Source organism: Myripristis murdjan, chromosome 16 (assembly GCF_902150065.1).
Source record: "Myripristis murdjan chromosome 16, fMyrMur1.1, whole genome shotgun sequence".
Taxonomy (NCBI): domain Eukaryota; kingdom Metazoa; phylum Chordata; class Actinopteri; order Holocentriformes; family Holocentridae; genus Myripristis; species Myripristis murdjan.
In genome coordinates, this window is record NC_043995.1 from 2,497,163 (window position 1) to 2,510,975 (window position 13,813).

The 13,813-nt window shown below is 40.7% G+C and overlaps 1 protein-coding gene across 1 annotated transcript in view; it reads right to left on the reverse strand.

Moving 5' to 3' along the window:
- ascc3 (activating signal cointegrator 1 complex subunit 3) overlaps positions 1 to 13,813 on the reverse strand; it is a 186,663-nt gene that overhangs the window by 45,614 nt on the left and 127,236 nt on the right. The window contains exons 21-24 of the mRNA XM_030071902.1: positions 9,139 to 9,364; positions 8,082 to 8,236; positions 2,049 to 2,147; positions 1,642 to 1,810 (exon numbers count right to left, since the gene is read on the reverse strand). Coding sequence (XP_029927762.1) covers positions 1,642 to 1,810; positions 2,049 to 2,147; positions 8,082 to 8,236; positions 9,139 to 9,364 — 649 coding nt within the window. The remainder of the gene's footprint in view (positions 1 to 1,641; positions 1,811 to 2,048; positions 2,148 to 8,081; positions 8,237 to 9,138; positions 9,365 to 13,813) is intronic.

Below are 13,813 nucleotides of genomic sequence, written 5' to 3' on the forward strand. Positions count from 1 at the left end.
CTGTTGTGATGGCCATCTACCTTAATGTCTTTCAGAGGCTGTAGAGTGAAGCTAGAGTGAAAATAATAAGATAAGTAAAGCTGATTGAAATTACATGACCTAAGGAAACAACTGACATGAAGCATGTCATGCTAGGTTGCTGACAAGTGGGCTAAATATTGCTCCAAAGGTGGGCTAAATTTTGGCAAGGGAAAAACTGGCAAGACTAGTGGGGTCCCTTGACCTCTGACCTCCAGATCTCTGAATGAAAATGGGTTCTCTGAGCCCTCACAGGTGTCCCCTTTGCAGACATGCCCACCTCATGCTAATCCCATGCAGTTTGGGCCACAAACCCTGCAGTCCACATGTGTTCTTGTGGCCTGTTGTAAAATGGTGTGTTTGTGCAGACTGGGGCCTAAACAGTCTTGGAGCTGCATCAGTTGGCTTTGACTGGAAAGCTGAGACTCTTGTGGATTCAATGAGCCACATTTGATTCATGTGTGATGATGTTGGCCCCCATAGCAGCCATTTCATGCAGTGAGATCATTTTTTCAAACTTGACATCACTGTTGGATGTCAAATCATGGAACTATTTTTCCATGATTTGCTCTATCATTTACTTCTTTGTGTCACAAATCAACTAATTTTGGTAATTTATTAAGGCCGTTTATTTTCTGTAAGTTGAATGATGCTTAGTGTTCCTCTGCACTGCATGCATATTTTATATTTTCTTTATTGTTAGTTGAAAATTTGCACAAAGGTTCCAAATAAAAGGAGAAAATAATTTAAATATGATTAAGTATCATTTATTTGTCAAGTATATAATTCAAGGTGTAATAACAAATAGGCCTCTCTGTGTGGTGATTTTACATAAACTATTCATTCATGTAACTTACAGAAAATGCACTACTAATGTGATATATATCATTATCAGGATATGAAATGACTTATAGCAGGATATGAGATTTGGGTCAAATTGCACAGCCCTAATCACTATATAAAATGAACCATAGTGACTTCTAGGATAATCACAGCCTCATAAAACTACATCCACAAACTAGAGAGTGAGGCCGTTCACAGAATGTCTTGTTTTCCAGATATAGTGACAATAAGGGCGAGTTTCTGAGACATTTCCTGACAAAGCTGCACGCCATCTAATTGCTGTAAAATGCAATTCTTACAGAAATCTCCAAAAGTCTGTCAAAAGTTTTTGACACCAAATCACAGCATGAATTCTTCTGTGGTGTTCCCCAAGGTCTGGCTGTCCTAATGTGGTATATGGAGAGATTTTTGGCCATTTTTATTCATTCTTATTCTTGGTTAAATGGTTCAATTTTGCACCAAATCTGTGCATCAAACGGTATCAACCCAAAAATGGCTGCAACAACATATGAGACATAACCGAACAGCTCCTATGATAATGTTCTACCCCATATGCACTCTAACTAAAAATAAATAAATAAATAAATAGACACCTAACCAAAACACAGTGTTTACTGCAGATTTCACCACATCTATGTGGCATCTACTGCTGACCTTTTATTTCCCCCTGAAGATCGCCTATCCTCTCACTTAAATGGGTCTAAGACAGGGCCGGAATGGTAAGGGGTTAAGTTTCAGACTTAGTGCTGGTATCAAGTTGTGTATGTGTGTGTGCAATACCAGTGTGTGGGGGATGTCTTTCAGGCAAGATAAGGTGCTGGAAGTTGATGATGCAGACAGCCTCAGCGCCAAGCCAGCGGTCAGACACTGCTCTGATGTAATATTGGGAAGGCAATGGCTCGAAGATGGGGATGGTGAATATAATGTTCTGGGGCTCTCCTGTTACCACCTAGAGGGAGGAATGCAAAGACGCACGCACGCACGCACGCACGCACGCACGCACGCACGCACGCACGCACGCACGCACGCACGCACGCACACAAGATCACACATCAGTTATAACAGACACATGCCACTTGTTTACATAAATTGTGTAAGGGTTCTCCCCTGAAACTGTGGTGTAATAAAACTGGCCGATAACTGGTCTAATGTATAATTCTAGTGTGTGTGATGTGAGAAACACCAACCTGTTTCTTCTGCAGCAGGAAGTACTCTGAGTGGTAGATGTGATCATTGACGGGATCCTCCACCCACAACCACCAGGGCTCACCCACTGAGCCGTGGACCTGAACAATGGAGGGTGGGAGAGAAAATAACTTTCTGCTGTTTTGTTAAATGCACATTTTCTTTGGAGGTATATGCACGTGTAGGAATAGAGGTTTAATATTCAGTAATAAAAGATTAAACAGGATGAATACAGTTATTAATAAGAAATGCAAATATTTTTCTCCATCCATGATCATTGGCATTTTATTAAGCCAAACAGGGTTTCATGAGTTACCAAACTTAGCTGATCCGAGATATGAATTAACACAAAGTGAAGGAAAGTCTTCAAATTACTAAAAAAAAACAACAACAACAACAACAAAAAAAAGCAAGACCGGTCACAAATTCAAATCGGATAGATAATACCGAATTTAAGCATGGGCCGCTATGGCAGTCCGCTACGGTAACTGGAAACGGATCGGTGCTCGACATATAAACCTGCCTGCCGTAGCAGTCCATTCTACTACGGCACAAAGCACACTTCGACGTAGCCACACAACGCCGCGAACAGGTGAGACGCGCAGAGACGTGTCACCATGGGAACCAAGAACCGTCCTGCTTAAATTCCCTAATACATATAAGGCCACGCCACAAAAGTGAACTGATGTACTGATGTGTTTCTGCAGTGTCCTCCTCCTATTACTCCAATCATTATGTGTTTATCAGTTTATCGATCATAAGATAACATTCAATCAGTGCAGATACTCACAATGCAATACATAACTCCTGGACATGACCCTTTCTGCCACACTGCATGCTCATGACATAATAAACATGCAAAAGAGCAACCTGAGCCACAGACTGATCCAGCCTCGCTGCCTTACAGAGCGGCACAGAAAATCTTTCCTACCTAGTGCAGTCAAGCTCTTCAACTCTGCTCCAAAAAGATAGTTTTATTTAGTTTTATTTAGTCACTGCCTTACCGACTGCCTATAGTGCCTCAGCCTCTGTGGTCTTCATTGTGTTTTATTTATTTTACTTATTTATTTATTTTACTGCACTTTTTAGTCTGTTTTTAATGTGGTTTTACTGTCTTTATTGTGTTATGTGTGGCTGTTTTATGTGCTGCTATGGCACTGCAATTTCCCTGCGGGGATTAATAAAGTTTATATCTATCTATCTATCTATTGGGCAGCAGGAGACAATGTGTCAATGTGGCTTGTCCAGAGCGGCATATCTCAAAATCTGTTTGGTGGCTCACCATGAAATTTGGTGAAATCATTCATGTTGTTTTGAGGTTCAAATCTAGAAACTGGGGTTTTCCATGACCTTCCTCATTTATTTTTTTCTGCTTAATTAATATTTTTTTCTTTGTTTTAATAATTTTATTAGTGGGTTTTAGTTGGTTTTATGTTGTCTCGTAAATTATTCTATGCCATTTAAAAATGCACACTAGCAACTACACAACTAAATTCCTTGAATTTGACACATTTAGACAGACATTTATGTGCAAGATTAATAATTTAGCCTGTTGGTGGCTTTAGGCGGAAGGCCATAGAGTCACCCCAATTGCGAGGTTTCATATAGCCAACATGAATGTTGTAACTAAATTTAATGGCAAAGCAAAAACTTTGAGATATTAGTGTGCAAAGGGAACAATTTGACCTGATGGCAGTGCTAGTGTGCAGGTGACAAATTTGACCTTTTAGCCTAGTGGTTCTAAAACTAGGGGTCGGGCTTGTGAAATTATTATTGGGGGTTACAGATGATTAAGACATACATGAGAAAAAAACAAAAAAACAAAACAAAAACATTTTTAATGTGCAAAATGACTGATTTCATTTTTCATTTCTTGTGAAATACTGAGCGGTTTTAAAAGGCAATGCCTCCTCTGATAATCAAGCAAATGGGCTGTTCACCACTCTCTCTCACGCATACGCAGCCTGTGACACGGGGTTGCAAGAAGGCATTGGTTTCTTTTAAGGGGTCATGAGCCTGCTAGTGATGCAAGAGGAACGCTGTCATCAAAATTCATGGTGAAAATATGTTTGGACCTAAGTACTGACTGACCAACCAACACGGTGCTGTATAGCATGCTCTTCAGATATTCAAATATGATAAATATAAGGTTTTCCACTAACAAGCAATGCTTTCTTTGAGTGTGGCTTTTTTGGGTTCCACAAAGACACTGCTAAAATCACTGAATTATACAGACATTTCTGCAAAAAATGCTCCCTAAAAAGAAAAAAGAGAAAAAAACATTAAGTGACAAAACCTTTCTTAATGGATATCCCAAAATATTTGCGCTTGGTAACATTATACATATTGAAACTGAATACATTTCTAACTACTGAAACATTTTTTTTCCATACATTATCTGTTGAGAGCCAGCTGGCACAGGTATATGGGAGCATATCAAATGCAAAGATGATGTGCTTAGTGAGAGTGTTTATGCCTGTATCTGGCAGTCTGTTTGGGTATATACATGGCAGTCAGTCAGGTTTATAGCTGTGTGGCTGTTAGCTCAACTCGTACACAGCTAATGCCTTTCTGCTGCTGTGGAAAGAATGGCTGGCCGAGCGCCGGAGACAGGTTTATGAGATGCTCAAATTTCCACCACGAAAACACATACTGGCACCACCTACACACAGTTTAACATATTCCTCAACAAGTTAGTGGTTTTCTGACCTTTATGACCCTTAAGTCTAATATGGTGCTCCTCGAAAAAACATGGGCCACAGTAGTACAATTTATGGCTAAACTGAATATGGGTCCAACACTGACTTTTTTACTAATATTACAAGATCATCCAATCAGTGGGCTCCACAACTGATCAGAAAGAGGTTGTTATTGTATTATTATTATTATTATTATTATTATGTTAATTTCAGATCTGACAAAAGAAATCATTAGAAAGAGGGGTGGGAGGATTTTCCTCAACAGACTTCCACCCTAACTCTAACCCAATAATGTATCTGTGAGCCAGTGTTAATTTTGTAGACTAAAATTATGCCTAAAAATACAAGAAGCCATAATGAGGCATGTAGATCAATCTGTGAGTAAAGGTCACTGACAAATAATTCAATGAGGAATTTACAGAAAAAAAAAATGTGAAAGATGTAAAAAATGACTGAGTAGAATGACTACAGTAAAACCACTCTAGTTTCAGTTGACAAAAGCTAGAGAAAAACTACCAAAATTCCAGTGACTAAAGACTTAAACTAAAATGCATTTTAGTCAAAAGAATGAGACTATAACTAAATTGGCACTGCTCGGAAATTCCCTTATCGTTTAATAGTTGGGGTGGGTCACCCGTCTTTAAAGAGCTGCTAACCCACCTAAAAAAACCTTCACTAATCTGGTTTCACAGAGTTTTAGTGTCCCATGATCTAAATACAGGAGCTTTCCCCCCCTGACAACAACAGGATACTTGTCATTTTTGGGATATAAAAATAGTCAAAGATGCTGAATACCTGCATAATATATCAGCTATCGGTTGTTTCAATACAATATCAGTATCCACCTTCAAAAGCCCTATCAGTTACAACCGAGAATAAACACTAAGAGAAGTGGAACACCAAAGCCTATCTGTTTAGGCTTTCATAATGAGTCAGTATGGTCTTGGTTTACTGGGTGCCGTCAGGGAGGAGGCTCATGTGTCGGTACATGTGTCCTGGTGATGCAGCCGGATCAGGGCTAAGCCAGCCAGTGTTCCATTACCACTCTCCCATGAACAGAGCATGCATTGCTAATCGGACATAAACATTCATCTTCATATTCAGCCCTGCTACAATGAGCTTCCTATTCCGCTCAGATTCCATGACAAACTCAGGAGTAAGCTTCCCATGATCCCTCTGGCCTCTCCGCCCATTGAGGTGGGGACATGCTGGCAAAGCTTGGAGACATTCTGGCCGAGCTCTCAGGGACAGATGGAGAGTTCACAGCCACAAGGACGGTAGCATCCTTGCAATAACAGGGTGGACTTAAAGGGGCACCCACTGGGCCTCATAATATCTGAGCCATAGAGGATGGTGCTCTGACCACCAGCCCCTATGAGAGCTAAATAAAGACTCTCTCAAGCCAATGAAGTAAATGCCAAAGCAGTGCTATTACCCCATTTTTTCATGCCTTTCTCATACCTTGCTAATTTTCTCATAATTTTTTGCTAATTTCTTGCAAATTTTTGGGTCACTTCTTGCTAAATTGCTCATCTTTTCTCTAGAGGATTTTTTTTTTGTTTGTCTTTTCTGCTTTATTTGATAGTAACAGAGACAGAGAGAAAGAGCAGAGGAGAGAGAGAGAGGATAACAGCCAACAAAGGGCCTTGGCCAGATTTGAACCTGGTATGCTGCAGTAAGGACTCAGTCTTACTGCATGGTACGTGCTCTACCACGTGAGCCACCGGGTGCCTCCTTTTTGAAAGAAATCAAGTAAATCTGGCCATGTTTCAGACTTAAATGCTCGAGAGAGGCATCAGAATGCACAAGTACTTAAACACAAGAATCTGATGACAATCCAGCATCACTGATGCTGTCATTTTAATAATTTCATTTCAATTTTAAACTAATTTTGAAATAATTTTAAACTAATTTTGAAATAATTTCTTGCTAATGGTCTTTTCCCCCATGGTCTTGAAAGAAATCAAGCGTATTTGCTCAGGTTTAAAAGGGTTGTCTCATTTGAAGCACAAATGAGACAATTCCTAAAAGACAATAAAAATACCTCTCAATCTTATTAGCAACACACACAAAAAAGTCACTGCCAGTGCCTGAGGGCATCTTCCATTGATGGTGTAACACTTTCAGAAGTCAGGTTGCAGGGGTGAAAACTGCTCGTGGGACATTGTACATACAAACACCGCAGGGGTGTTTCACCAGCTGCTCGTGCTTGTTTGTTTTCAGAGGCAACAGAAGTTGTGCAGTGGGATTCACACTTTCACTCATTACTCTTTGGCTGCCTGTAGGAGAAGCAGGAAAAGCACAGCACACTTCATCCTGCTGACAGACTGCAGCACACTAACATGTGTTGACTTATTACCACTGCTAGGAGGTTTCAAGGCAACACGGAGGTGTGCGGCAGTGCACAAGCTCCCCTTAAGTGTGACTTTATTTATGCACATATTTGAAGTATGTGTGTGTGTGCTGTAAATAAAGAAAGAGAACTAGCAAGACTGGTTCGAACACAATCACACGGCGCTTTAGAGACCTAATTCATAATCAGTTCATTAATTAATGATCGCTTTATTTTGGATGTGTGGAACCTGTCAGGCTCCCTTGTTTTTCAGCTGCCTACATCTCCTCTATGGAGAGCATAGTCATATTAGCAAACATAGCTTCTAGTTTATCATATACATCTAAGTATTGCTAACAAACCAAAGCGAATTAATGTAAAATGCCAGCATATGTGGTGTCTTATGAGCCTGTGGTACTCCTAAAGGCAAGGCCAAATAAAGAAACAAGGTGGTTATTTTTAAGAATGTTAGCTAGGGGGAAGTCCACGTCAATGGCAGGAGGCTAACCGTTAGCATTTGGAGCATCAAGCAGTCAGTAACAATCAGAGGATGCTCGCACCACCACTGTCCTACATGACACCAAAATGGATGAACTCTCCCTTTAATTGTGCCTGCTCTGACTATGGGGAGATGCGGATACAGTTAATGCCTGGGCTAGTTTCTTTAGAATCATGCCTTTAGATTAGGCCAATAATCACCCTGGTAAACAAGTAGGGTGGCAAATATCTATGAAACATGTATATTCAATCAAATTCCATCCAATTAAAAGTCGTCTAAGCAAGGAATATTCTTTAATGAACCTGAGCCAAACACTTAATTTGGTACGCTGGTGGATGGGTACAGAGAGGCTTGGTGTCTGTTGAGTGAATTTACCTCTCAAGGATCACAGCACTGAGATACAAAAATATCCATTACACTAGGTTCCTTTGTCACAAACAGGCAGCTTCAGCATTACAGCAGCACAGCAGCAGTTTGGCCCCTGTGGCCCCTCATCAGTGCTCACCTGGTCGTTCCACCTGAAGTCGGGGGTGACGATGAGGCGTACACGGAGGACGGTGCGTGTTATTGGCTGGATGCTGGCCTCCATCGCTATTGAGGGAATCTGGTGGACACACTGCTTGACCTTTAACCCGATGCTGACATGGTGCAGCATGTGACCTGGGCAAAAGAGAAAGAATTTCACAGAAACCTTACCTCCTTCACATACGCTATTAACCCTTTGAAAACCAGGAGCCTGTTCTTTTGTTTTGTTTAAGGTTTTACTTCACCTCCTTAACACAATACACTTTATTTCTTTTTATTTAAATTTCTTTGTGGGATTATTCACTTTGGTAAATTTATAATTATTAGTAGTATTATTATTGTTATTATTTTACAAGTTTGGGGGGTAATTTTTACTTGGGGGGTAATTTTCTGATAACTTTTGCTAATTTCTCTCTAATTTTCAGGACATGTTTTGGCAATTTGCATCATGATAATCATCATCATAATAATAATCATCTTTTTCCCCATGAAAGAAGCCAAGTGAATTGGCTCAGGTTTCAGAGGGTTAGATGCTTGTGAAAGGCTTAAATACTTTTCACAAGCATTTAAACACCAAATCCAATGTTGATCAAGCACCACTGATCTTTTTTTCAGCTATAGTTGTTCAAAATTTCTTTTTGTGCAAATTTTGTACTAATTTTCGAGTAATTTTTTGCTGCATTTTTGAAGGCCTTTTTAACATGTTTTTGAAAGAAAACAAGTGAATTGGCTTATGTTTCTAAGGGTTAAGAGACAGCTGTCCAGGTAACCATTCAGGGGCAGAATATTAAAAAAACAGCTGTCAATAAAATGCAGTCCAGTCCAACAGCAGCACTAACTATGAGCTCAATGGCAAACACAACATTGAATGAACACCTCTATTACTGTGACGGAAAGAAAAGCTGAGTATTACAGGCATCATAACAGTAAACCTTAAGGCTGAACAGCTGGATTGGATTGGATTAGATTGTACAGGTGGAGCTGATAAAGTGGACACTGAGTGTAGACACTTTCTGTTGCAGTCTAGTTGTCCTCACCAATCTCGTCCTTCCTCATTTCCTTGAGTTTGTCCACAGTGAGATTCCTCTCCTCCAGGCGTGTCAGGACTGTGGGGGGAAGGACAGGGAACTGGCGGAGAGGGTGGGCAAAGCCCCATAGCCGTTTGTCAATGACCTTACAAAGGGTAAGCAGTCGGTAGGTCATGGCAGGCCAGCGTTTCCTCAATGCAATCTCAAACAAGGCCCGGAATATCCGAGCGGCATTCTGTAAAAAGTGAAAATGACAAGCAGAAGATGGATTTAGAGGGTTATACTTTATCAAAAAAGGTACAAGTAATGAGTACTTGGAAAACACAAGCCTTGATCCACAATTGGCACTCAATTTACAGTTGTTCATGCTACCTACTATTGACCTATTACAAAGCAGGATCAAAAATCACAGGATCAACCTCTTTTATGTATTACTATGGTCAAATTTTGGTCAAATTTTGCTCCTCCAATCACTTAAAAGGAAAATAATAATAAAAATAATATTAAGTGACCAAAACATAGGCTAGATCATATAGCATCTTATTTACATCATTATTACAGCCTATTAAGAGTGCTCTTTGAAAGTAGGTTAATAGAAAAACAGAAAGGTATTTAACCTGCATAAGCAAGGTGCCACTTTAGGTAGTAGTATTATTACAGGCTTTTCAAATGTCAAATGCCAGGAGACGAGAAATAGTTATATTTCACCAACACACATCATTAAAGTGTCTATATCATGACAGCTTCATTTGCCAATCAGTGAGCACCAATTCTCAAAGATTACTTTTTTCAGCATTTCTGCTTTATTTGACAGTCACAATAGAGATAGTCAGGAAAGGCAGGAGAGAGAGGGGGAATGACGTGCAGTAAAGGACCTGAGGTCGGATTCTAACCCCGATCGCTGCGATCGGGACTAAACCCTGGTACATGGTACGCACTCTTTACCGGTGAGCCACCAGTGCGCCAGTGAGCACCAATTCTGATACTACAGATAGTACATTCAGATGTGACTTAGCTACTTCACTTGGCAGCACTGTAATGTTAGAATACAAGGGCAAAAAAAGACAGTTGTACAGGAACAAAAGTCACTTTATGCACTTGAATGGTACATCAAGCTGTAGACTGGTAATTAATCATGTCTGATCAGGAGGCAGTCTGGCTAGGTTCACACATCCAGCCCGGCCACGGTTGTGCACTGATGGATTGCTCATGTCTGTTGTGAAGGAGAGGTCAGGTGGGAGTGTTGCTCACTGATAGACTGGTCAAGTCTGGTCAGGCTGTGATTGATTTGGTCAGGTGTTAATGTGATCTGATTGATTGGTGAGGTCTAAATGTGCTCTGGTGATGGATTAGTGGAATCTGGCTGTGCTCTGATAGATAGCTGGGGTGAGACTGGGCAGCTCTGGCTGGCCATGGGACAACATGTGTTGAGGTTAGGGAGAGCAGACAGACTGAGAAAGGCACCTGTTAGGCCTTTTTCACCCTCTGCTGCTAGGTTTGAACAAAAAATGTTGCCTACATCACATTTTATGCTGACCATGAAAACAGGTCATCAACCCTGATAGCATTGACTTTTGGGCCACATGTGGCATCTAGCTGGTACCTCTGGCTGAGATGTGATAAGGCAAAACACATGAGGGCCACATCATAACCACATTGGTTTGGCCATACCTTCAAAAATGGAGGGGATTTCTCCTCTGGGACAGTTCTGTAATTGAAGCACTTGGCCCAGATTATAGATTTTACTTTCGGGCCACACCTGATTTGTAACTGGCAAATGTGATAAGGCAAAACACATGTGGGCCACATCCTAACCACTTCAGTTTGGCCATACACTCTGACACCTGCCCAGGTGGCAGAGTGGAGTCTTTTGCAGCACGTGACCAGGACCTTATTTGCCTAATTTTTCACCTGGCTCCTCTCATCTTTCAACTGGCTTGGTAAGTGAATTTTAAACCTTTTAAATTTTGTTGAACTAATGATAATAAATGGCGATTTTATTCTCACTAAGTTATGGTTCCACAAAACCTAGGTCTTTGGAGGAGAAAACTATAAGATGATTAGCTAAACAGAAGTGTGTTCTTTAAGACGTGTGAAGGCGGTGACTAGACACAGGCTTATGGCTGCATTAGCATCCTCGCTAAGCCTGCTGCTTTTAGGATGAAAATGTTTGATTACACTTTAATGATCTCTAATGTCTGATTTTGCTAAAAGCGGTCGCTAACTTTAAGCGCTACTAACATTGGCTGCTAACACAGCACTTGTGTCTATATGAAGCGATATGAAGCACAGTATATAAATTTATATTAGCAGCTAACGCAGCTCCCGTGTGGTATATAAATTATATTAGCTGCTAACGTTGGGTGCTAACGCAGCTGAGGCGTGTCAGTGGTGATTAGCTGCTAACGTTAGCAAGTAATGAAGCCAGAGATCTATGCACGGCGCCTCTGCCCGTCCACCAACATGAATATATGGTCGAGTGGCCATCTTTCACAGCTTCTATGTGCTTCTCTTAGTGCAAACAGTTCACTCGCCTTTGCCCTCAAAAGTGTGTGTGCGGACCGGGAGACTGGTTTGGCGAGTAACCTAGCTTAAGTGCAGTCTATCAAAAACTACAAATCCCACAATCCCCTGGCCACAACGAACCAATCACAGTACTTTTCTGTAGTGATGCATCCAGTGTCACGTGAGAGGTGATACTCCTTTGCCTGTCTTCTCCTTCTCTATGCATCTGACAAGTGACTGACTGATTCAACTGAAAGTCATACAACAATTTATGAAATAAAACAATAGGCAATCTCTCCGATGGAGACCTCGGGCCTAATAAAAACTTTTTGAAAATTTGCAGTGCATTACATTATATCAAAAGCTACTGTTGCGGCGATTGGCCTGGAGGTGTGGCAGCGGCAACGCTGCTCTGTGTTGAGTGACGGCGGGTGCGCGCACTACTGTGTGTGACAGTGGGCGCGCATGTTGCTCTCGCTCCAAGGTGCGCCTCAGCAGGTGAGCAAAATCAATCTGATTGGCAGCGCACGCCACAAGCATTGAACAATAAGACTTACCATTCATTCGGCTGTAGACGACGGAGCTGAGGAGAGCAGGAGCAGTCACCGAAAAAACACTTCAAAAAAATCAAAACGCATGGGGAAAAGGACTAAACCAAAAGGGCTACCGGTAAGCTCAAGTTTAAATGGACTGATGCGATCTCCGACTGCCTATGTATTTGCGCCAATTAATTGTACTGCTACTGCTTGTTTGTGCATGAGGGTCGAATTTAAAATTAGTAGTTGTAATCGGCTAAAAATATTTACTGAAATAATTAATATGTGCTTATGCCGGTTATGTGGGTAATAGCACTACTCTTTCTAATGTTCTTCATTCTGAAGGTGCTGTTAGAAGAAACCCAATGACTTCTTCAGTCTCAGACATGGCTTCATCTGGCTGGTGACAGAGATGGTGGGAGAAAAGAGAGAAAAAACTGCTAATGAAAAGAAAAGAGCTGGAGCTGACAGTTAAGCTAAATTTAAACTGTTCATTTATAGTTACATACTGTTCATATTTTTTATACTGTTCATTTTTGTTTGCACTATATTTTGCGAAATAAAACTTTGAAGCAAAACTTGTGTGTTTCATTTTCATACATATCATGGATGGTTAAAGTGATCCATATACAGGGCAACTTAATCACTGCTCATATTGCACTAAAATTATTGTTATTTGGTGCCAGCTAGATTTGACCTGTCATTCACTTCAAGTAATGTCACTGTCAACCATATGAAGGCCACATAAGGACCATATTTAGTTTACTCCTGGTAGAAGTCTGGTTTTGTTATGGTTCAGTTAAAGCTAATACACCCTAGGGCCAGATGTGGCCCATCATTCACTTCCGAAAGTGAGCCAGGTAAAAGGTTTGGTGTAAATTAGGTTAGCTTCTGGGTAAAATCTGGCTTTTGGTCTGTCAGCCACATGTGGGCCACATAAGAGCCATTAGGCTTTACCAGAACTCAGCCATACAGACGTGCCGTATGAGGTCCAGCTGTAAGCCATATGATCTTTTGGTGTTGGTACAGCTGTGGCAGAGGTCTGGCTATGTTATGGTTCAAACACAGCTTTCATATACCTGGGCCAGATATGGGCCGTCATTCACTTCCGTAACTGGGCCACATCTTTGCTCTTCATTTGGGCCACATCCAAGCCAAAGGAAATTTGCTATTGGGGAAGCTCAGTGGTTTTCAAAGTGGGGTCTGAGGACCCCAGGGCTCCTTGACAAACCTCCAATGGGTCATCAGCAAAATGAAGAAAACTTCAGTTCAACTACAATTCAATTCACTAGAAATTATTATGGCATAAAAAAAATGTATGAGCGATTATTTTAACATGTTATAATGTCAGCACTTTCAATATATTTTTCAGTGTTCAAGTATGACATCAACTGTAATTGCTTGTGAAAGTTTTCTCATCATTTTATCCATCTATCTATCTATCTATCTTATCTAGAAAGAAAAAAAATGAATTTGCTCAGGTTTTGAAGGGCTTAAGAACTGAAAAAGGACTCTTCAAAAATCAAGTTAAAAAGCCTTTAACATAGTAGCTAGTTCAATGAACACTACCACTAATAATACTAATACTAATAATAAGAAACTTTAAAACCTTGAAAGTGTTATGGCATGAGCTTTAGGCGGTC